Source organism: Sminthopsis crassicaudata, chromosome 2, assembly GCF_048593235.1.
Source record: "Sminthopsis crassicaudata isolate SCR6 chromosome 2, ASM4859323v1, whole genome shotgun sequence".
NCBI lineage: Eukaryota > Metazoa > Chordata > Mammalia > Dasyuromorphia > Dasyuridae > Sminthopsis > Sminthopsis crassicaudata.
Genome location: NC_133618.1, coordinates 426,209,740 through 426,234,947, shown reverse-complemented (window position 1 = coordinate 426,234,947; position 25,208 = coordinate 426,209,740). Strand labels below are relative to the sequence as shown.

Here is a 25,208-nt window from a genome sequence, read left to right as displayed (position 1 = left end):
TACCAGCTTCATTACAATAAAATATTTATAAAAACTAAAAAAGAAATATAGTCTAAGTATTTATTTAGCATTTATTATGTATTAGGCACCATATTAAACAATAGGAATAAAAATAAAAGCAAAAAGAAAGACAGTCCCTGCTTTTAAGTAGTTTATCTGCTAATGAAGGAAGACAACACATAAGATGGAACTGAAAAAGTGGGGAGAGGCAGAAAGTACTCATGTTATTAAAAAAAAAAAAGTCTAGAGAGTCAGGAATTGAATCAGGTTAAAGGTGAACATACCTAGCATGGGTAACTACTACTAAAATGGAAGTTCTATCAGGGGAAGTTGATTTCAAGAGGGATAGATTTGGAAATTAAGATGGATTTTGGATTTCTGGACCACCAATTTAAAATTATAGGAATGATGGTCTCTTGATCAGAGATTAAGGATTTATGGGGAAAATATTTTATGACTTCTGTTCTTATGATTCTAAGTGAGAAGAAGACTTGGAAACTCTAGATCTTAGCCTGAAGTTTATTGTGTCCTCTACCTATTAAAAGGAAACTCTAGGCAACTAGGTAGCACAATGGACGGAGCCCTGGCCCTCCTGGAATCAGGAGAATATGAGTTTAAATCAGGTCTCAGACACTTAACACTTAATAGTTTTGTGATTCTGGGCAAATCACTTAACCTCATAAAGGGAAATTCACTGATAGAGATTCATGAGTTATAATATTAGAAGAGCAGATCTATAAAAGGCCTTGAACCTAAGAGTAGTTGTCCCACTCTGGATCTAAACTTTGTGGAGAAGAATAATCCAGAAAGAATATTATAGCCTAGGAAGCTGGAAGAATGCAACTCTAAAGATAAAAAAAAACCAAACTAGTTTTGATAAAGAGAATATCTAGAGTTGTTTAAACAAATCAGTGTTGATGCATAAGGAATTTATTACCTAATATTTTTAAAAGACATGTACAGAGGATGGAAACAAAGACAAATCACAAGATGAATTTTTTAAAAATATGGTATAGTACTGTAACACAGTGGAGTTATCTATTTTGGTAACTTCTTTGATTCAAAATTACCACATCAAATCTAGTAGAAATTACTCTTGAGGGGCAGCTAGGTGGCGCAGTGGATAGAGCACCATCCTTGAATTCAGGAGGACCGGAGTTCAAATTTAGTCTCAGACACTTAACACTTCCTAGCTGTGTGACCCTGGGCAAGTCACTTAACCCCAGCCTCAGGGAAAAAAAAAAAAAAAAAAAAAAAAAGAAGAAGAAGAAATTACACTTGAAAATCCCTTAAACCAAGTATAGTATAATACCTTTAAAGAGTTGTAATTAGAAAGACTCTAGGGTAGCTTTAAAAAGAAGGAAATCTATATCTAAGAATGGATGGATCTGAGGGTGGTTGAGTTATTGAAAAGACTGAAAATATTGCTTTTTCCCTAAATCTCAATCTCTCTCTCTCTCTCTCTCTCTCTCTCTCTCTCTCTCTCTCTCTCTCTCTCTCTCTCTCTCTCTCTCTCTCTCTCTCTTTCTCTCCCTTTTCCTCTGTCCCTCCCTTCCTTCCTCCTACTTTTCTTTTCTCTCCCTGTCTCTTTTTCTCTTTGTCTGTGTGTGTATGTCTCTCTCTCTCCCTCTTTCTGTTCCCCTCCCTTCTCCCACTCTCTTGCTTTCTTCTCTCTCATAACTCTCTCCTTTCTCCTCTCACTTCTCTATAGACACTTTCTCCTTTTCCACTTCAAACAGGTATAACTAAATTCACAAAAATCAGTGTGCATAATGGGTAATATGTGTTGAATGCTTAAAAATGAATTGAAGCTGGCAAAGAATACTGAAAAGATAGAAATGGGTTCATTTTTTAAAGCCATGTTAGGGGGAAAGAAGACAAAGGAAGGACTGGAATGTTACTAAAGATTAATAGGACAAAGATAAAAGACAGGGAGAGCACACAGCTACTCAATTTCTACTTTACTTCATATTTTTCTGCCAAAGAGAATAATCTTATGGCTGGAAACAACAGACTAAAATGGCTCATAAGGAACTGAGATAGTAACCAAGTGGTCTTAGATAAGTTTATTTCATCAGGTCCAGAAAAACAGTATACCAGGACACTGAAAAAACTTGGATGAATATGATTCCTGAGCTATAGTCAATGCTGTTTGAAAGATCATGGAGAATGGGAAAGATGCCAAAAAGACCATAGAAGAGCAAATGTCTCACTTTTTCAACAAAAAGAAAAGAATGGATTTTGCCAAGTATAAGCTGGTAAGGTTGATCTTTATTTCTGACAGAATTCTATATTGTATTATTAAAAAGATGGATGCTGATTTCCAGAAAAGGAAGCAGTGGCCATAAAGAACTAGTTTGGCTTCATCAAGAATAAATCATTCCAAGCTACTTTTATTTTCTTTTTGGATGTGATTGCTAGCCTGCTGAATTAGGGAAATGCTATAGTCATAGGCCTAGAGATTAAAGGGACCTTAGAGACCATCTAGTCCAATCCTCTCATTTTACAGATGAGGAAACTAAGGCCCAGAAAGGTTGTGATTTGCCTGAAATTACAAACATAGGAAAAGGCAGAGTTAGGATTTCAACTCAGGTCTTCTGGCTCTAGTTCAATACTCTTTTCACTGTACCACACTTTCCCTTGATTTATATTTTGTCTCATTTGCCTATTTACTAGATGCAAGATAAAATTTCAGAGTTGTTTTGATCTGCATTTATCTTATTATAAAAGATTTGGAGCAAATTTTCATATGGTTAATAGTTGCTAATAGTTATAACCACATCCTGTAGGATAAGGCTTAGGAAATGGCTTAGTCTTATATGTTTCTGTTGATTACTGATATACCTTGGATTTCAGATCTCTATCATAGTTTTTTGATGGAAAGATTTTTTTTCCCTCCAATCTATGTTTTCCTTTCTTATCTTACCTATTCCTTCTGAAAAAGGTTTTCAATTTTCTGTAATCAGAATTCTCTGCTTTATGTTATGTTATCCTTTCCCCTATATTTGATTAATTCCTCCCAACCTTAACTATAAAGCTGATTTCTGCCTATTCTAGCTTATTTTTTTTTTAATAATGTGATTTTTGTAATTTTTGAACTTTTAAACTGATTGTGATATATGGTATAAGAAGGTGGTCTAAACCTAATTTCTGGAAAATCACTTTCTGGTTCTCCAAGTCCTTTATCAGATAGGAAATACTTTACATTCTCTATGTTCTTCAATTTATTAAATACTGAAATAAGTTCGGTTCTTCAGCTATATTTTAGCAAAACATTGGACAAGATACAGAAATGGGCGTTGAACCATAATACAATTAAGGAAATCTGGAACTTGTTGAATGACAAAACAAAGATATCCCTAAACAGTAATCATAGAAACACATTCATCAAACAAAACTAAAAGGGATGGCTTATATATTGGATAATATAAACCAAAAAGATCCCAACAGACTAACAGTGTTAACACACTGTAGTTAACACTGTGGATAGAATCTAATAAAATAAAATTTAATAGGAATAAATGTAAAGGTTTATATTTAGGTTAAAAAAAAACACTCAACTTTCTAAATGTAAAATAAGGAGATGTGGCCAAATAGTAGTTAATCTAAAAATAATCTGGTGGTTTTAACAAATTGTAAAGCTTTTATTGGACCTTAAACTTAATGAGTCATGAGTGTGAATACAGTATTAAATTGCATTAAGACACAGTGGAGAGAGAGAGAGAGACAGAGAGAGAGAGAGAGAGAGAGAGAGAGACAGAGAGAGAGAGAGAGAGAGAGAGAGAGAGAGAGAGAGAGAGAGAGAGAGAGAGAGACAGAGAGAGAGAGAGAGAGAGAGACAGAGAGAGAGAGAGAGAGAGAGAGAGAGAGAGAGAGAGAGAGAGAGAGAGACAGAGAGACAGAGAGACAGAGAGAGAGAGACAGAGAGAGAGACAGAGAGAGAGAGAGACAGAGAGAGACAGAGACAGAGAGAGACAGAGACAGAGACATATTGACATTAAGGATTAGGGAGATGATAGTCCTAATAGATAGGCCTTGGATAGACCACTGTAGTATTCAGTGTTCATTTCTGAGTACCACATTTCAGGAGAAACTTGATCAATTGGAAGGAGTCCAGATGAAGACAATCAGAATAGTGAAGAAGGTTCTCATCATTATGCCATCTGAGAAGTAGCTGAAAGAATTATAGTTTTTTATCCTGGAAAATAGAAGACTTAAAAAATTCTTAATTTTTTGTGTGTCATGGAATTCATCAGGCAATCTGGTGAAGCTTATGGATATTTTCTCAGAATAATGTTTTTAAACAGAGAAAATATATAGGATTGTGAAGAAAACCAATTATATTGAAATAGTTACCAATCTCAATATCTTTATATCTCTATCTATATTTTAAAGTTCATGAACTCCAAGCTAAGAACCCATGACTTAGTGAGAACATGATAGCTATCTTAAAGTATTTGGAATCTCAGCTTATAGAAGAGATGTTAAACTTGTTCTGCTTGGCCCCAGAGGGCAAAACTAGTAGCCACTTTATGTAAGTTGCAGAAACAGATTTCTGTTTGATGTAAGGAAATGCATTTTAACACCTAAAGCTGTATTAGAGGAGGCTGGGCTACAGAAGGTAGTGAGTTCTCCTTCACAAGAAAGCTTTAAATAAAAGATTTGACTGGTTGAGCAGGTTCTAGAGGGGATTCTTGCTGAGTTTAGGTCTTTCATCTCCGAGATCTTATGACTAGATCTTTAAAGCTTCTTTAAGCTCTAAAGCCTATGGTTATTATATTTGCTGCCCAAATAGCTATAGCCTATGAACTGACAAGAGGAACTCATTACTCCTCTTTCACCCACAAGCACCTAATCTAATTAATATAGCCAATATACCAGTGCCTAAAGCTTTAGATAGGGGGCTTGCCTCCAACTAAGTTGTTGTATATAAACTTCTTGAGTTGCAGACATTGCATATTGTATATGGCCCAGGACATTTACCATAGTAGCTGTAATGTGGTCAAGATAGCAATACCTAGTTCAAAATAAACACGTGACAGATTCACAATGGCCATTCCCTTTGGCAAAAGATAGATTTATTTAGGGGAAGAGGTTACAAACAAAATGAAGAGGCAAAATAGGCACTCTCAGAAGTGGGAAATATGAAATAAGAGTTGGGAGAGAATATAGCAAGGAAAAAGACAAATTTCCCAGGGAACTCAGTTAACCAGGAAAAAGGAAATACTCCATGAAGTGAGAATAAACCATTAACTGGCAGGTTAGACTGATCAGAGTGAGTTAGAGTATGGAGAAAGGTGCCATTAGAGAGAAGGCACTATGAGGGAGAGAAAGAGAGTCCCTCTTAGCCAGCTTAGTCCTGAAGAGAATTTAGCTAAGATCTTCATCATTAAGCAGATCTTTTATAGGGGAAAAATAGCCTTGGGGGATTTTCAGGGAGACCAGAAAAGTAAAGGCTTAAAATCAAAAAGGATGGGTCAGGAACCATATGACAATTCCGAGAGAGGGGTCTGGAGCCAGATGTACTAGCCTAAAGATATGCTTATCAATCATTCAAAAGACTTTTTGAAGATATCCAGAGGGTGGGGGGTGGGGTAGACAATGGGAGTTAAGAGTTTCTTCCTAGATAGTCCGGGAATTATCTGATAATAGCTTTTTTCTGATAGGAGAAGAAAGTAAATTACATCAGTTTGTACATGGCATTTTTTCCCTCTGACAAATGGTTAGTGCTTAGTTATGCCTAGGACTATTTGCAGTTGAATCATATATAAATCTTTAGAACTAGAAGAGACTATGTATATTCCAGGGGATGTAGTAGAAGGAAGACTTGGGCTCAAAATTGGGTTACACCATTTACTATCTGTGTGATCCTGGCAGTCTTGAATGGGTTGAGGATTAGTGAGTCACTTCTAACCCTCGATCCCATGATCCTTCATTTTACAGATGACTTCTAGAAATGTCTAATTACTTGCTCATGGTTACACAACCTAATAAATGTTATTGTGGGAGTTTTACCACAGATTGATAAATTTTCTACTATATCACACTAAAGTTTTGTTTATTTATTTATTTATTTATTTTATAATAGTTTTTATTTACCAGATATTTGCATGGGTAATTTTACAACATTGACAATTGCCAAACCTTTTGTTCCAATTTTTCCCCTCCTTCCCCCAGGATGGCAGGTTGACTAATACATGTTAAATATGTTAGAGTATAAATTAAATACAATATATGTATACGTGACCAAACAGTTGTTTTGCTGAACAAAAAGAATCGGATTTTGAAAGAGTATACATTTAGCCTATGAAGGAAATCCAAAATGCAGGCGGACAAAATTAGAGGGACTGGAAATTCTATGTAGTAGTTCATAGTCATCTCCTAGAGTTCTTTCACTGGGTGTAGCTGGTTATTACAAATTAGGACAAAATTGTTGTACATTTTACAATTGCTCATGTGCATACATATGTATGTATACATATAACTCTGTATATATACTATAGACACACACACATATATATGTGTGTGTGTGTGTGTGTGTGTGTATTATGTATATTCATTACTGCTCTATTGGAACTGATTTGGTTCATCTCATTGTTGAAGAGAGCCACAGTCTATCAGAATTGATCATCATACAGTGTTGTTGAAGTATATAATGATCTCCTGGTCCTGCTCATTTCACTCAGCATCAATTCATGTAAGTCTCTCCAGGCCACACTAAAACTTTTAAGTGAGCCTTGAGCAGTTAGTTATATATTTATATATAACTACATATATAGAGAGAGAACATATTTATTCTAAGAAATTCTAATAACTTTTAATAATGATTACAAGTGTTCATAGAAGCAGAAGAAGCTAGTACATTTCACAGAGATAGTACTCAGGAAACATCTTTTTTAGGCCTAGTTATATTCACTTTTCCTTTCTCATGAAATTTCAGAAGGACAACTTAAATGTTCACATGGAACTATTTAACTCTTCTAGAAGACCTTGATTCAAGTGCTTAAACTGTCACTTACACTGTGAACTGGGTCAAGTCCCTTAATTCTTCTAAGGATCTTATTTTTTCTTCTGTAATGCAAGGCCTTGGACTAGATCAGGAATTCTTCATATGAGATCCATGGATTCTTTTATTTAAAAAATTTTAAAAACTACTTCAGTGTGATTGGTTTACTTTGAAAACCACACACACACACACACACACACACACACACACACACACACACACACACACACACACACACACACACACACACACACACTTAGGGATAACCCCTGGACTAGGTCGTGGTCCCTTCCAAATGTTACCTTATAAACTTGTGATCTGCCCCTCTTAAAATCATTCATTTTGAACTGACATTAAATCCACCTCCAATACCTAGATCCTGACTCCATTCTTTACCAGAAACTACATTCCCCAGTTTGGTCCTTTCTGGAACTTTTTTCCTGAGAACAAATAAATGCCTTTTATTTATAACTTTTGACTGTAACTATTTTATGTGTAAAACTTATTAGCTCTTAACAAAGTCCTGAATTTTAATTCATAGCTCTGAAGTGTGTGGTGTTTCCCAAACTCAGTTTTTCTTTTTTCTTTTTTAATCCTAATCTTTTTGGTAGGCATACTGTGAGTTACAAATGAAAAGTACAGTTACATACTCCAAAATGTGTTAGAAGCAAATGGATAGCAGCAATAACCCAATGAACAGGCTGTTTTTTTTATTAAAGAATATACAGATATGGCATCCCTGAATCCTAAACCATAAAACAGTATCTGTCACATAGAAAGTGCTTAATAAATGATGATGGACTTGACTAAAATCCCTAGAAGGTTTAAGCCATTATGTACATTTCTATTTACAGTATTCCTATTAAGTACAATCCTGGAGCAGCTCCAAGCAACATCCACTTTGCTTCCTGAATTTTTTAAACCCTCTTGTTTAAGCCTGAGGAGTCAAAGAAATTAAGTTTAGAGACTTCTTCCTGGATGTCTCGGGTACAAAGGAAACAAGCTCCCAAATAAATCAGAGATTTACAATGGCCAAGTGTGATGCCTCTCAATTTTAAAATATACTATGATATACTGTGACTGCAGTTCCCTTTCAAATGCCATTATATGAAAAAGGACCAATTACGCCTGTTTTTAGAAATCAGACTGGCACCTTAGAGAAAAATTAAAGAAAAACCCAACACAACAAAGCAATACATAAATCACAAGGGCAACTTGGATGGTAAAGGGATTAGAAACCATATTATACAAGGATCAATTGAAGGAACTGGGAATATTTGACCTACAGAAGACTTAGTGTAGGATGGGATGTGAAGGGAGAGAGTCAGATCTCCAACTATCTGAAGGAAGGATCATCAAGTCAAGTGGGATTATACTAGGTCTGCTTGGCCCCATAGAAAGAGATTTCATCTGGCCAGAAAGAAAAAAACATCTTGCTAATTAGACCTATATAAAAATAAAATGGGATTTGGATGAAAAGTAGAAAGGTAGATTTCTTCAGAAGTTGAATATTCAGGTCAGAACTTATCGGATCAGTTGTAAAGGGTGTCTACTTGGAGGAAGCTGAAACTTAGATGCCTATCAAAGTCCCTTTTCAATGCTGAGATTCTAAGAGTCTTAAAATAATGTAAGGGCTAACATTAAGATTCAGTAAAAAAAAAAATTAAATACACTACACTGTATTACAAATTAGGACAAAATTGTTCTACATTTTAAAATTGCTCATGTGCATACATATAACTGTATATATACTATAGACACACACATATATATGTGTCTGTGTGTGTGTGTATTATGTATATTACATATTCTATCTATTTATCCTGATTTTCTAATTGAAGGATGAAGGATGAAGGAAGAAGCCAGACATTGCCAAGAGACAGGCACAATATTCAATACTTGGGCTCCTGCACCCAAGTCCTCTTTCAGTGCATTAACTATGGCATGAAGGTGAGTCTGGGTTCTTGGGGCTATAGCAACAGATTGTAACTCTAGAGCAGAATCCACCATCTGGAAAAGTTTCTGGTATGGACCTATATTTGTTGTTTGAAGACTAGTCCAGCTAAGCCTAGAGAAGCTCTTATTAGTGATCTGACCCAAATGATGAATTCTTTTGGCCATAGTAATCCATGTTTAATCTTGAAGTCCACTTTACTTTGTACATGATTCCAATATCTATCTGTCTATCTTATCTAACTACACACACACACACACACACACACACACACACACACACACACACACACACACACATGTATTGTCTTAAGAGATGTGTCAGTAAATATTAGCAAAGTAGCATGGGAAGGAGGGGAGGGAGAAGTGAAAAGGGAAGGAAACACACATGAGGCAAACTCAGTTCAAAACCTTTTCTTTCCATCTTTTTATTTTAAATTACAAAGGACGTTGCATACACTGACGAGTCTGTATCTGACTAGAAGTGCAGAGGGGCTGGAAAGTGACAGTAAACAAAGTCAAAATTTGAGTTGTGTCTTTTTTTCTCTTAAAAGAAAAAAAAAAACTCACACAACTATTAACCAACATTTAAATAGAATAACTTTTAAAACAGCTCATGCGTTAACAAGGTAAAATTCTTTCTAAACAAGAGAGACAAGACTGATTCCAATAAAAAGTTTCTTAGCTCCAGTTGGAAAAGAACTACAGAATATTTGACAACATTACAAACAGGACTCCAAGCAACTATGCAAAAGAGATGGCCACAGTGTATGAACAAATGCTTGGAATTCTTGACCTTCCCTCCCTCTTTCCCCTCCAACCCCAGCTTCTAGGTTCTGTCAGCATTAGAATTCACTGTTGATCACAAATCCTAACCTACAGGTCAACTCTCTTATAGTGGGAGCCACCATCCTAGGGAAGAAGAATCAGAAAGCAGGCAGTGGAATACAGTGCCATGAGAATGTTTTCCAAAAGCAGATACAGTACACACATATATATATACATCTATGCTTTTTGGTTCTTCAAAAAACAGTGGTAGAGAAGGAGGGACCAGATGAGATCATCAGTCACCCTGCCATCCAACCCAAAAATCATTCTTCCTGTGTGTTTTACACTGTTACACTGTTATGGAAGAGGCAAACCCAGTTTACCCAAACTTGGCACATCAAGATATTCAACTTGAATATTCTCTGTTAGTCACCAACACTCTGACCCTATAATACCAATTAAAAGTAGTTTTAAAGAGCTACCTGTCCTTCTCTCAATAAAAGTGGAAATTTGGCATGATAATTCAATTTATAATTCCTAAGTCTTTCTGTAATTCTAGTCAGTTTGAGCAGTGGGACTGTTTCAACACAATCACCATTTGCTCTATGGAAGCCTGTGACATTCAGTAGTACATTTTCACCATCTTTATCCCATACTTTTTTTTTTTCCTTTCAAATGAAAAACATTCCTGTAGTTGACATTCATAGTTACATATCATATTTAAGATATTAAAAAAGGATGGAGTCTTCTCAAAATCATAATGCCCTTAGTAAAATTACAAAGAATCCACAATTGTTGTGGCACTGTGTTTGAAACTATTTGTCATGATCCTTGGGAAGAACAAAAGTAGCAAACTGCATTTCTGTGCAAAGTTATGAAAATGGCCTCAGTTCCCCATAAAACTATTTTTTTTTTCGACAAAAACTCTATTAAGAGGATAACTGAAACCATCTCCTTTAACACTGAAGGCATAATTCAATTAATTCTCAAAATTCAAGTTTCAAGACTATAGAGTGATACTAACATTTGTGTTACATAATTAGGCAATGCTTCAACAGAACTTAGGAAGACTATTAACAAGCATGGGAACATAATATTACTTTGTTTGTTAGTTCCTGCTGAAGGCCACTTGAATTCATTTCAGAAAGTTAACTCAAAGCAGCTAAAATCTTCATGTTAAAAAGATTTATGGAATAAAGAAAAGCACATCCATCTTGCCATTTTGGTGAATAAACTAACAGCTTTATTAATGAAGGCAAACATCAGATAATTGTATGAATATTATATATATATATATATATATAAAAAGAAATCCAAACTGACAGCATTGTATTTCAAAAGTACTATACTTCTGTTTCTTTAAAAGAGACTTGTCTTCTGTTTTAGAAACAAACAGAAACTGGTACTCTTCTCCTAAAAAAATTTGTGGAAAAATGAAAGGAAGTAAATTTCAAGCTGATGAGTTGAACATACCTTTCTTTAAATGCAGACTATTTGCTAATAAGCAAAAAAAGTCAAGCATCAGAAAGAAGTTGTATGATAAATTCATGAAAGTCAGAGAAAAAGGACGTAGTGGAATTATTGTTAACCCTCTCCCCTCATACTCAAAAGACCATTCAAAATTGGTCTTCCATACAAATATAAAATAACTACAAAGAGAGAGGGGAATTTGAAACCAGACCCATCTGAAATCCTTCATGATGCTTTTTTATTACAGTTCTGATTCTCTTTCCAAAAAAGGTCAAAGAGTTAAAAGACTTAGGGAGTGGAAGGGGATGAAGACATTTAGTTCTAAAGGTACAAGTAAGGCACAATATAAAGCCACATCATAATCTGTCATGAAGGATATAGGAAAGGACAAGAATCATACATGGTACGGTAGAACAAGCAATCATATCGATTGAAAAAGTGTGGCACCCAATTCAAAACTTTGACAAGATCTTAACAAGAGCAGTTGGACAGCATGCTTTAATATGGAAACAAACTCTATAAAGAATCCAGTGTATCTGAAACAAGGTTTTTGTTTTTTTGTTTTTTAAATCATAGTAGTACTAGAATTGAAGTGTATAAATTGCTTTTGAATGATGGGATTATTTGAAGTGAATATTCACAATGCCTCCACTTAAAATAAAATCCAGGACTTCATTATGATCTGCATACCATGTATGAACACTGAAAACCTTTAGAGAGCTCTTCTCTAATGATCTTCATCCAAAAATACATGCCACAATTTCCAAAAACAGAACATGTACAGTTGTTGGGGGTTTTTGTTAACCCTTATAAGATTTGTTTGTGTGATAAGTATACACTAAATGTATATATTTTAATGACAATAGAGGAAGCAGATTATTACTGGCATTAAAGTACGACCATTTCTAGACGGTTTTAAATGCCACAGAGTCCCCTGGTTAAAATGTAAAGCTGCACAGCTTGCCTATGTCATCTTTACGGTAAAGTTAAAACAGTCAAAGTATTTAACTTTACTCTACATTTTACTGCCAGGTTTTATTTAGATCAAGTATCGCTGCAGCATTCTGACCAGCCCAGATTTAGCAGCAAATGGCAGGAATCATATAAAACGCAATCTTTTTTTTTTTTTTTTTAACAAAGTGCTTTTCTAAGATATACATACATATATAAATAGGTACAAAATAAAGTGTCAACATTAAAAAGCTCAACTATTTAAAAGCTTTTAACTATTTAACTTAAGTTGTACATATAAAACACTGAAATGAGAGAATAGGGTAATCCACTACATGGATTTTGAATTTTTTCTTTTTTTTTTCTTTTTTCTTTTGAAATGTGAGACCAAAATCATATTCTGGTTTATAGACAGGAAAAAAAAAAGATCAAAATAGAGCCGCTAAAATGGGTCATTTTATAAATCAGTTGAATCTCTATCATGAAAGTGATATTCACCTGATTGTAAAACTGTGGTATTGGCAATACTTTTAAAATTTACCAGACACATTCTCTGTATCTTTCCAAGTCATAGACTTGTACTTGGCCTTCCTTCCCCCACCAAAAAAGATCTAATAAAATTTTCAAAACCAGGTTTTGTTTGTTTTGTAATCTGTTTACTCTAGAGTGTGCTCTTAACTAATCAGGGATGTTTCTATCAAATGTATAGGGAAAACATGTGCATCACAGTTTTAGTGCAAGTGCTGATGACTTCCCCCCTTGGAGTTTCTATAAAGTTTCATGATACTGTGCGTGCACTATAGGAACAAGGTACAATATGTTCACATATTACTGGGTGTTTAGGACTCAAACCTTCATACTCTAAAGCTTATAAAAAATTGAATTAAAAAAAATCTGATTCAGTTAAAAAAAAAAAAAAAAAGGAAACAGTACAAATAAATTGTACTTAAAAAATAAATACTCCAAGGGGGAAATGGGAGGCCTCTATGACTTTCCTAAGTTTGAAACTTTTCAGTACTTTTATTCTGGTTGGGTAGATTCTTTAACGTGGTTTAATTTTCTGTCACCACTACCCCCTCCAATAATAGCTCAAACAAAATTTGAGCGTGAATATGAAGAGGGAAGGAAAATTAGGGATAGCCCAAGGGGGAAGGTCCACAACCCAGAGAATGATGCTGCCTTGACATAAGGGATTTCTTATACCTCTTAGGTAAAGCTTTAACACAGTTTAAACACTGACTAGTGAAGCTGACTTTTATATGAGCAAAAGAGCACCTAAAAACTAAATGTGTTAATATCTCTCAATCATAGAAACTAGAATTAACAAGAATAAGTCACATGTAAGTTTGAAGAAGCTAGTTTGGAAATACCTGTACAAAAATATAAAAATCTATAAATTTTTTTTGTTTTAAGCTTGTGTTGATCCTTGGAAATATTACATGCACAATAATACATCAATTGGAAAAGTGGCAACTAAAGAATTAGATATTTGTAGCTTTTTCTTTCTTTACATATATATATACAAGTACAATAAAAATAATCTGTATTTTGGTTGTTTGGTGGAAGTATACTACAACAAGCTAAATAAAACTTTTTAAATTCTCAAAATTGAAAACTATTTTACCAATAGCTTACTAAAATGCAAATATATTAAAATTTCCTACAATAAGTGCAGAAAAAAAGATTTACAAACTCCTAAATGGCCACCAACTTATCTACTATGGAAGCGAACTAGAGGAACAGCAAAATAATATTTGTATGTATGAATGCTCCTTCTGTAGATAATTGGACCCAAACAGAAATAAAATTCACAGTTCAGTAAGATCCCTAACCCTGACCTTTTGATTTTTTTCTTTTTTTTTTCCTTTTTTTTTTCATACATTCAGTACAGTATCATGTAAGCTGTGCAAAACTTTACTTAGACTGGCAGTTCGCCATATCAGTTGCATTTGTCTTTGGTACAAAAAAATAAAACAATCGCATTAATGTGCAAGTATTTGTCTTCTTCCGGCCAAGTACCGAAATTGAGTTTTCTAGAGCCATCTTTTTTTTTTTTTTTTATACAATACACAGACTCTGTGGCATATATCTACATTTCAACATAGTCCTATATACATTCAAAAAAATTTTAAGAGTTGGAACAAAAACATTTAAACCCCATAATTTTCACCATCTATACATCTTGTTTTTCCTCATTAGGGTTATCATACAAAACATTACCAGTTTATAGCTACAGTTTTTCCCCCAAATACAAGGCACAAAGAATATGCTTTTTTTTTCTTGCACGGACATATATATATATATGTATATATATATCATATTGAGCTCTGAAAATTAAAGTCTAATATGGCACACTAGCATGAATGCTATGTGTGCTATGTACAAGTGAGATTAATGGTTGTGGGAAAAAATTAGAACACAAAGCAATAATTCTAAAAACAATCTAAACTGACAATTTTTAAAAATGCTTCCTCTTAATTTTGTGTTGTATTCAGAGCATAAACCTGCCAGAACATTTGGCATTTGCTAACATTTTCACTTGCAGAAACAAGTTTGACTTCTATAGATTTTGCACCCTGGTCCTAAATAGCCACTTATGATAAACATATAAGTTTCCACGCCGATGCCAGAAGCAGTTTTAATTATGGTTTATGCTCTGAAAAATGCTATAATCAAGTATTTTGGATCATGCTTCACTTATACTACTTAGTTATTAAAACAATGTAACCTAATTGTAAATGTTTACATAATGCTAAACTGACATGCAGAACAGAATGAAATTTTACAATGAAGAACCTGACTGAACACAGACATAATTCTGACCAGAGAGTAGTGGTCAATTGAGGCCAATTACACTTTGGATGTTGGTATTCTTAGTCCTACTAGGCCTCCAGTGGGGTTTCCTTCTGCAGTCTTCTCTAACACTTGGTTCACAAATTCTGAGGTTTGTCCAGCAACTGGTAGGCCTGAAGAAAGAAATGAACAGCTACATTCAGATGCTTACTCTCTAAGTTACCTTCACACAAATTATTTGCCTTCCTGGGCTTTAGGTTCCTCATTTTTAAAATAAGAAAGTCCCTTCTAAGTCTAGAGCTGTGATCCTAAAAGCTGGGATGGTGAAGTTAAAGAATTTACAGTTTAGTTCAGGGCTATAGGAAAATCAGAATTGGCCCCTTGGTTTAATTTTGCCCGAAGAGGATACTGCTCTGATCACTTCTATTTCTATGAGCCAGAGAATAATTGCTCTCAATCCCATATGGATATCTGCTTATTTCATTTGGAACAGAATCTTTAACGTTTTTAAATTATATAGCAAGTAAAAGCTAAGAATAATGGTTATTCAATCATAGGACACAACTTTTAAGAAACTTGTCACAGGTTGTTGAATGTTAAAGCAATTGAGTTTAATGTTTTCTACTTCTCTAATAAGAGAAAACATTAAGTAACTTTTTGAATGTAGCCCTTCAATGACTTTTTTCTAAGGATTCAAGGTATTGACAGAAAAACTTTTATCCTTAACCCTGGTCTAATCCTAGGATTAATATAATTAATTTATGAAGTTAGTCCCAGCTGGCACTATGTCTCATGTAAGGATTTGTAAAAAGTAAAACTGTACCTCACCCAAGATATTTCTGTTCCTTATCATTTCTTAATCCACAGGTTCTAGCAAATCAATCTTCAATCTTATATTTTTCCAATTAAAAACATCTTTTAGCTTTGTGACACTTTTCTAAAATATACCATATATCCTTCCCTACTCTTCCCTATTTTTCCTTTCCCTGTACAGTATAATAAACACAATCAACTCTTTCCTTATGACTCAGAGTCAATTATTATTTATCTTACTGGGCTATACTGGAATGGTCTCAGGGCTTAATTACTTTTTACCTCTTATCTCATACTGCTTTTCTTCAGGCATTCTATTCTAGCCATACTGGCTTTCCCTTTCTTTTCCCTCCTCTGAGGCTATTATTTGTGTAACTCTGGACAAGTTGCTTTCCCTCATTAGTAATATAAGAAAATTATACTAAATAATCTCTAAGGTCCCTTTCAATTCTAAATCCCTAATTCTATCATCTTTTATGGATTTTTGCTCCCTATGTCTGGAACAAATTTCCCCTTTCATCTCTACCTATTGCTATTCTCCCATATTAAGGTTCAGTTCTGATGCCACAGTCTCTAAAAAGCCTCCCCCAATGGTTCCAGTAGACATGATCTTTTCTCTTTTAATCTTTCAGATCATTCTGACCTTTCCTATGAATTTATAATGGTCTTGTATCATAACTATTTCTGTACCAGTCTCATTATTCATTAGATTAGAAACTACATAAGGATAGAAACCAATTTTTCCCCCCATCCCTATAGCAGGTGCTCAATAAATGTTTGCAGAATTTAGGAGGCTGAGAAGTATGGGATTGTTTGCTCTACCATTAATGGCCCACAGCCATTGATTATGAGCTGTTATTTCTCACTGCTCTCTGTTGATGTCTTTGCCTCTTTTGGCACCCCATCCTGCTCTAATTTTGCTGTTTCTAATCTGTTGTGACCTAGGAACCCAGATAACTAAGTTGGCTAAAACTGTATAAAAGGAGGATACTAACCAAATTAATGAGGCCTAAAGGAAAATATTTTCTATGGAGTAAGGTGTATGGACTCTAAGGCAGCTAATGTCTCTTTTACTTTTAAAAGTTGAAGAATTTTATTTCCCACCTATGTTCCAGGATGATAAAGTTACCCAAGTATTATTTCTAGATAAGAAGAGGAAAACTCTTAATAATAAAGTCAAAATTAAAAAAAAAAAAAGTGACAAGATAGCTTGGCCTTTGGAAAATTTAATTAGCATTTGTAAACTTATCATTTGTACCATATAAAATGTCTGTTGAAAATAAGAGCATTTTTCTCTTCAAATATCATACATTCTATTATTTGAAGATATATTATTAATTTCCTTACCAAGAGTATCTTTAATAAGGATGTCAAGCTTTTGTCCCATGTTGGGTCCTCTATCCTCTCTTGGATTCTGCACTCGGTTTACAATCTCTTGCTTGATAGAGTTGATTACAAATAGCAAGTTATCTGCAAAACAGGAAGAATATAGAGAATACATTACCTGAAAAGAAAGTATTTGAGGTTAAATTTATAATTTAGAGGTATGAAAAATACTTCTTAACAGAAGTTTTTTTTTTCCCAAAATTAAACTAATTTTAAATTATGGTCTGCTCATGGTCTGCTATTATTGAATTTTCCTGTACTTAAGGAATAGCTGAAACTACTCTCTAGTAATAATCTTGGGTGGAAGAGGAATAGGCTGAAATTTCTGATGGGATGTTGCTTCTATCTTGGTTTGATATTGAGAATGTCCTAGATCCCTCTGGTTGTTATCTGGCAAAGGCCAAGTATAGATGTAAGAAATAAAGACCAAAATACTTCCCCAACAGGGAAAAATAAGTGGCAGAATCACAAGTCACTTCTATTCAAGTCAGGCTAATCCTTTATCTGTTTTTGACATATCATATTACAGAATCACAGAGTAAAAAGGGACTTCACATAGCATTCACTCCAAACTGTACCTGAAGAGAGATTTCTACTACAACATCCCAAATACTTGAAGATGGCAATGAAGAATAACTCACTATCACCCAAAATAGCTGATTCTACATTTAGGCAACTCAGGTATGAAGTTTTTTTTAACATCAAACTACCTTACAACCTAGTTCTGTTTCCTGATGCTTAACAGAACATGTCTAATTCCTCTACAAATATTTGAAGACAGCTATTGGTGTTCCCCTTAAGTTTTCTTTTTTATAGATTCAACAGCTACATTTCCTTCAATTGATCTTTGTTTGCCATGATTCCCAGCTTCCTGACAACCACAGTTGCTTTCTTTTGAACATGTTTTTAGTTTGTGAACATCTTTTGAGAATATAGCAGTTTGAATCAAACTTAAAATCTAGATGTAATCAGATCAGATCAGAGTTCAATGGGATTATTACATTTTCTAAAAACAATAACAACAACAAAACAGACTTCTTTCTATACATAAGCCTAAAATTGAATTCATTTTTTATATTGCCACATTAAACTATTGACTCATATTGTGTTTGCACTATATACAGTGAAACCTCCAGATTATGTCTAATTCAAAACACCTCCCCCACCATATGTGTCATTGTAAGGACCTTATTTCTGTTTTAACACTTTTAAATGGAAACAGGTGACCAAAGCATAAACTAACTTTTAGAAGTGAATAATTTATGAATTTAGCTTATTTTTCTTACCTAGAACAATAACACCTACATGGTTTTTTCATGGAAGTCACAACCTGTCTATGAGATATTTAGCTACACATGAAAGGGAGTACATTTAGAAGTAGATAAGCAAAAAAAGTATTTGTGGTTGATATACCAGACCATGGGAGCTCTGGCTAGGTATACAGATCAAAGGCCAACTCTCTACTCAGCAACTAAAACAAATAATATTTCTTGTTTATCTTCACTGCACAACTGGTTCAACCACTGTGTAGCATATGTTGTATTAAGATTCCAATATGTTTTTCATGTTTGTTTTTATATTAAAGGAAAGTGAAAGTTTACATAGATGGTTCACTCAACAAAAATGATGTGAGTGATTTTCAGAAATGAATCACACATGCAAACCATGCATCAAATTTGTAAAGCGAGATTATGAATGGAATTCTTAAAAATAAGTTTTCACAAGATGAATAAAAGAATAAAAGTAACATTTGGTATAGTGTAGAACCATCTAGACCAGATATACATACAAGTATTTATATATTCCAAAGAGTCAGTGGGAAGATAGGGAGAAAATACAACAGTTTGGTGAGTTGGTGGATAAACAGGAAGGTGGCATAAGATAGAGGCTTGGCAAAAGAGAAGATGGTAAGAGTGGGTAAGTGGAAAAGGGAGTATTAAAATAATTCTGTACAATACTAGTAAATTTCTTAAAACATTACCATATTCTGTATTAAGACCCCATAATTTCACTTTATTAGCTTCATATTGAGCTTTTTTCTTTAGTCTGCAAGCCCTATAAAGGAAAAAGTATTTAGTTAACTTTTGTTTGCTTTTTAATCAGTTTAATCAGAATATATTCAGAATGTTCCTTTAAACTCTCCCAACATCAGAAACTTTCTAAAAGGAATAAAAACTAATGTCTTCTGTTATGGGATCTAGGAAAATTGTTACTACCAAAAAATGTAACCCCACACTAGAACTGTAACTAGGGCAGAGTAATCAGTGCTTTATGCCGGAGCAAGCATTTCTGACAGCACAGTCCCAGGGTCCATATCCTCCCTTGACTGCCTCACCTTTGGCTTCAGCCCAGGAGCACTTCCCTCACAAATATAGTGACACCCTAGCTAAGCTTGCTGCCCCTAGTGCCACTTATACCCAACACAAAATTAGGTATCATGCTGATATACTCAAATTTGTTTACAATTTGAATAGATTCTGCTTATTTAAGTGTAACAGACTAAAAACTACAATCTAGTTTTCCAATACTGTATAAAAACTGAATGACCTAATATGTAATTAACTTTTTCCCATTAAAAAGAAAAATTCCACACTGACCTTAAAATGTTTCCAAAGGGTAGAAAATATAGCATTTTTCTACATAGTTTGAAGATGTCTCTTCTGTACAGCTCACTAAAAAAATAATCCTAGTTCAGAGAATTCATTTATAGAGATAGAAATCATCAAAACTTACCTGGAAGCTAGCTTGTTCTTTTCTTTCCTTGACCTGGGTCTGGCAGTTAAGGGAAGTTCACTGACTGGTGTCAGATCACTAATCACCTTATTCAGTTTCCTTAGTTCATTGCCAATCTGAAGCAGTTTTTTGGGATTTGGAGTCAGGTCTTCAACATCAGTTCTCCGTGACTTCTTTACTGCATATTTTCCTATTAAAAAAAAAAAGAAAACCAAAAACACTCTACTGTCCTCAAACAAATCATTTAAACAGAAGGGAATACATTTTTACAAAGCTGCTATTCTAACACTGGGTTTTTACTCAGGATTAAAAAGTATGACATATAAATAAAGGTTAGTCATTCAAATAGAGGACACCTATTCATTTCAGAAGTACTAAGAAATGGCAGGCATATTTCCCTTCCACCCATCATGCAATAAATGAAGAGGGAAACTACATCTTGGTTTATCCCTGGAGATACCAGCCTCCAGCTCTTTTCTTTACTCCCAGCCACATCTGTAAGTGCTATTTAACTACAAGTAGTTTCATTAGGATTATGAATTCAACAATTTGCCATTCCACCCCCTCCCCAACTATATTATAAATAAAAAGTTTATCTACTGCTCCAATCTATTCCCCAACCCCTAACATGTTTTTATTTGTAATGTAGCTATCTTTGTTATTTCTTCACTATTTTTAGGTCCTAAGATCAGAATCAAACAAAAAGAATTGGGGAAGGAGACTGCATGGTCCCAGGGTTTCTACCTCTGAGTAGGAAGTGGATGTGATGAAAAAACTGGTTTTACTGCTACACCTACTCTATTCTCCCATCTATCTCTTGTTCAAACATCTGGATTCACCAAAGGAGCATTACAATTTAACATCTATACTCAAGACAGTGCTCCAGAACTAGTGGTACTAATTACTTGACAATAATCCCTTCTTACCATGATGCAAGCCATTTTTTTGATACATATTACTTGGCAAAGTGTCTCTGTTCCATTCAGATGGCCTTAGCATCCTCTCTTGTTGTGATGGTGTTAGTTGTTCACTATACTCCCAGAAGTACCTTCTCTTGCCTCTCTTCCGCGAAGATACTGAAGTCATCTCCTTTAAGTCTTCAACTGAGTCATTTTCATAACCTTTGAAGAAAAACAAAAATCTCAAAATATGACTACTACTAGGTAACTTCAAAAAATGCACAAAATTTTAGGCAAATTTGTTGATGTTCTTCAATGTAACTGATAAACTCTTACTCTATTTGTAACTTGCTAAATTAAATTCTTGTTAGTCTGAAAACAGGTATTGTGCTGGATACAAGGGATTCAAAGACAAAAAAAAAATGAAATGTTTTACTACTCTTAAAGAATTTCTATTCTACTTAAGGAATTAAAGATGTTAAGCACAAATTGCAAAATGACATTTAATATGGAAAACGACAACTTTCTAAAAGTGTAGTGATTAATAATAAAACAAAATAATCATACCATCCTGGGATATCTGAGCAGATTCTCTAAGGTTTTTAAAAAATTATTCTCCAAAATGTCAATTACACACAACTATGAATCAAAGTCTGAAGGGAAGTCAAACCCTAGAATGTCAAAAATATTTAAACTTTTTTAAAAAGAGCAATCTATAGTGAATTCCACCGTTTTTCTGATTTGTGACATAATAAAAACTTTACTAACATTCACAGTTAGCCGAACCAGGTAAATTTCCATGATGACAAACTGCTATGAAGAGTTGCTGGGGTAAACACTCTTGTTCTCTCCCTCCCTTCTCCTAGAAACTTACAACAAGTACTTATTATATCACTGGCCACCAGACAAAAGTTAATTGCCCAATTTTTAAACTGCCTTTTTTTTTTTTTTTTTTTTTTTTTTTTTTTGTCTGAGGCAATTGGGGTTAAGTGACTTCCCCACTGTCACACAGCTAAGAAGTATTAAATGTCTCAGAGACTTGATTTGAACTCAGGTCCTCCTGACTTGAGGACTGTTACTCTATCCACTGCACCACCTAGATGCTTCTTTTTTAATTGAATGCAATCTTCACTGGTAAATCAACCAAAAGGGATTCTTCATTGTCCAATTTGGGTATTTCACAAACAAAACAAAATTTAGAGAGCTAATACCATTCCCAAAACTTCTGGCTTAATAGGGCACTTCTTTACTTATTGTACTTTTGCACATCCATTCCTTACTTCTCTATTCTTACTGTCATCATTTTAGTTACAAAGCTCTATTATTGTGCCTATACCTGGATTATACATAGCCTCTTTATAGCTTTTCTATTCTTCTTTTTTCATTTTATCTATTCTTCAGTCTTCATAACAGAGTAATCTTTCTAATATATAAACCAGGTCTTATCATTATTGCTCAAAATTTCATTGAAAAAAAAGTCATTCTACTGTGTGTATACAATGTATGTGTACATAAAAGTGTATGTATATACATGTGCACATATACAACATGCTTTGTCCAAGTAATATTGTTATTAATATCTAATTTTGTCACAATTTTGCACAAATTCACTAATAGAAAAATCGTTCAACTGTTATTTATCCTTTTACCCAACACTACCACTAATATACACCAAGGAGATTAATAAAAAGTTCCATAGACTAAAAATATTTTTGTAATAGCAAAAAACTGGAACTGGAGAATGGCTGAAAATGATATATTATGTATAATATGTGAAATATAGTGTAATCAAATATTGTTTCATAAGAAATGATGAATGTGAAAAATTCAGAGAAATTTGGTATGATTCAGATAAATTGCTATGTAGTGAGGTAAGTAGTCAGAAGAAAAAATTGCATGATGACCATAACAACATAAAAGAAAATACTGAAAGACTTCCAAATTCTGATCAATATAATGTCCAACTGTGACTTTATAGTAGAGCATGGCCTCGTATTGTCAGCACAGAAGTGGAAGATAACAGGTGCAGGAAGAATATAATAGTCCACTGTGGGGACTTGTTTGGCTTGACTTCTCTGTTATAAGGGAAAGTAGGTTCTATTGGGAATCACTGGAAAATAACAATGATGCTTTAAAAAAAAAACACATCAATAAAACAAGTTTTAAAAAGAAAACAAAATGCCCTCAAATATTCAGTTTCTCCCTAACTACTCAACTGGGTAAATAAGTTTCAGACTTCCATGGCTGATATCCAAAAACCTTTATTGTTTTCTGTTTTACCTCACATAATTACCCTAATATATTTTATACTACAAACAAATGAGACAGTCCGAGTCTGTGCACTAGGACACAGTGCTCTCAACATATCTGTGCTTTGGCGCACACTGTCCCCATACCTAAAATGCCTTCCCTTTTCCCCTCTTCACTCTTTATTTTTAAAAACCAAACTCAGAGGCCACTTCCTTCCCTCATCAATCATTGCTGGTCTAATAGAAGAACAGAAAGGCTTAAGATGCTTGTTATTGTGTTGGGTAGACTGGGAAGAATTACTAGAGCTTCATGGCAGCTCTAAGATGTAATGTTTCACAGTCCAGTTTGCCTTTGGTAGAAGGTAGAAGAGCACTTTAAAAGAGCCATTCTTTCTACTTAGATCAATATGTTTCATATTTATTATTGGGCATCCCTCTTTATATAGTCACCAATTTTGACATTCCTCATTTGACCTTGCTTTCTTGCAAAATATTTTTCTGTATCTTGCATCTATCAAGTTGGAAAATATCACAATCACAGAAAATTCTATATAGGAGATACTTAAGTGACTTGTAAAAGTAAATTTGGCTATATTAAATTTTTAAACATAATTCTGAAAGAGATCCTTAAATTGCTTTTGACAGGAATAATTTGCAGGGAGTAAGTAATATCTGAGGGGAAAGGGGAAATACAAAATTCTTGAGAAGTAAATAGTGATTACAAAGTAAAGTTTCACTTTGGTACCCAAGCCAGCATGCTTGGACCCATGACTCCAGTTGTGGCTCCAGTTGTGGGCTGGCTACTGAATGAGCTCTATGTAATCTTGGGAGCAGGTCCAGAACAGGGACTGAAACTCTATTCTAAATCCCATGCCCCCTCCACCCCTTAAGTTTTTAGGCTCATGAGCTGGTATAGCCATCAGCCAAGAAACAGCATCAAGTGACCTAGTCACAAAAGAGCCTTTGTAAACTGGTCAAGAACACCACAAATTAAACCAATCGACCCAGCCCAAATTGGCACACTTCTGTTTCAAAGTATTTCCTTCTGCTTCTCTCCAGTACTTTACTTTTGGGTTACTAAAGTTATTTGTTCTGTATAAATAGAAGGTATTTTTAAATTTTCATTTTTCATATTTGCTAAAGTCAAAATAATACCATAACTTTGTGTTGATTTTTTTTTTTTTACTAATTGAGTCAATTGTTCATTTTCATTGTAAGAAATATCTACATAACACAAATTAAGTCAAATGGAAACAAGAGAACTAAATGCCCCTTTAATATTTAGCACTGTGTTAACAAGGACAAGATGAAAATTTGATCCCCACAAATGCCAGTTAACGCTACTCTGTTCCATAGTTACAACCTAGCTTGCCTAAACTTAATCAGTTGCTTCACAAATAAATGTTGCTGGTTACAGGAGGAAATGAATGAGAAGAAATGTACCATCATTTCTGGTTAGACAATTCAAACTGCATACTCTTATGAAGGAACCTAAATAGCATGACTGTCTTTATTTAGGATCCACGATAATCCCTGAGGTGGGTGTAATGGGCTTGAGGCAAAGCATGCTGTGTGCTCTTTATTCTTCCCAAGTATCTTTTAACATGTGAAATCAAGAACATTAAAGGCAATGTTGAGAGAGGAAAGAAATCATAAGATGTAACTAACATAGGAACCTGAGTGGGGAATACACACAGGCAAAGAAGGGAAGTTCCTATTGGATTTGCTCTGATGATCATGGAACTTATTGGCTGATAAGTAAATGTACAATACAGTTTTGTCTGATTTTATGTATATGTGTGTGTGTGTGTGTGAGTGTGTGTGTGTGTGTGTGTGTGTGTGTGTGAGAGAGAGAGAGAGAGAGAGAAAGAGAGAGAGAGAGAGAGAGAGAGAGAGAGAGAGAGAGAGAGAGAGAGTGTCTCACACAGCTGTACTATAACAAGGAATTAATTTTCTCTCTTAAAGCTTCACTTTCATTAAAAGCAAAGTGGAGATAATAATGTTTGTCTTGGTACCTGCCTCACAGGGTTGTTGGGAAGATCAAGTGAGAGGTTTTTCACAGTGTTTTGCAATCCTTCAAAGTACTATATAAATGTCAGTTATTATCACTGGCTAACAATGTCACCTTTTTCACTACCCTCCTTTTTCTCTTTTTGTCAAAACACAGGGCTCAGAACAACCATTTTG

At 34.3% G+C, this 25,208-nt stretch overlaps 1 protein-coding gene and 1 long non-coding RNA gene across 5 annotated transcripts in view; one reads left to right on the top strand and one right to left on the bottom strand.

The window, feature by feature from the left end:
- Positions 1-1,530: 1,530 nt before the first annotated feature.
- Positions 1,531-20,801, top strand: LOC141557019 (uncharacterized). Of its 2 annotated transcripts, XR_012486686.1 has the most exons (4): positions 1,531-2,258; positions 8,848-8,956; positions 17,670-17,821; positions 20,553-20,801. It is a non-coding gene; the product is annotated as an uncharacterized LOC141557019 (long non-coding RNA). The 2 variants fall into 2 exon arrangements; XR_012486685.1 differs by lacking the exon at positions 1,531-2,258 and having other exon boundaries at positions 7,277-8,956.
- The window catches only part of CREBRF (CREB3 regulatory factor), a 48,980-nt gene continuing 33,134 nt past the window's right edge, over positions 9,363-25,208 (bottom strand). For all 3 annotated transcript variants that reach the window (XM_074292085.1, XM_074292086.1, XM_074292087.1), the window contains 5 exons: positions 20,800-20,994; positions 19,874-20,063; positions 19,122-19,195; positions 17,102-17,224; positions 9,363-15,114 (listed from right to left, as the gene is read on the bottom strand). In XM_074292085.1, coding sequence (XP_074148186.1) covers positions 14,999-15,114; positions 17,102-17,224; positions 19,122-19,195; positions 19,874-20,063; positions 20,800-20,994 — 698 coding nt within the window. In that variant the 3' untranslated portion in view covers positions 9,363-14,998. The remainder of the gene's footprint in view (positions 15,115-17,101; positions 17,225-19,121; positions 19,196-19,873; positions 20,064-20,799; positions 20,995-25,208) is intronic.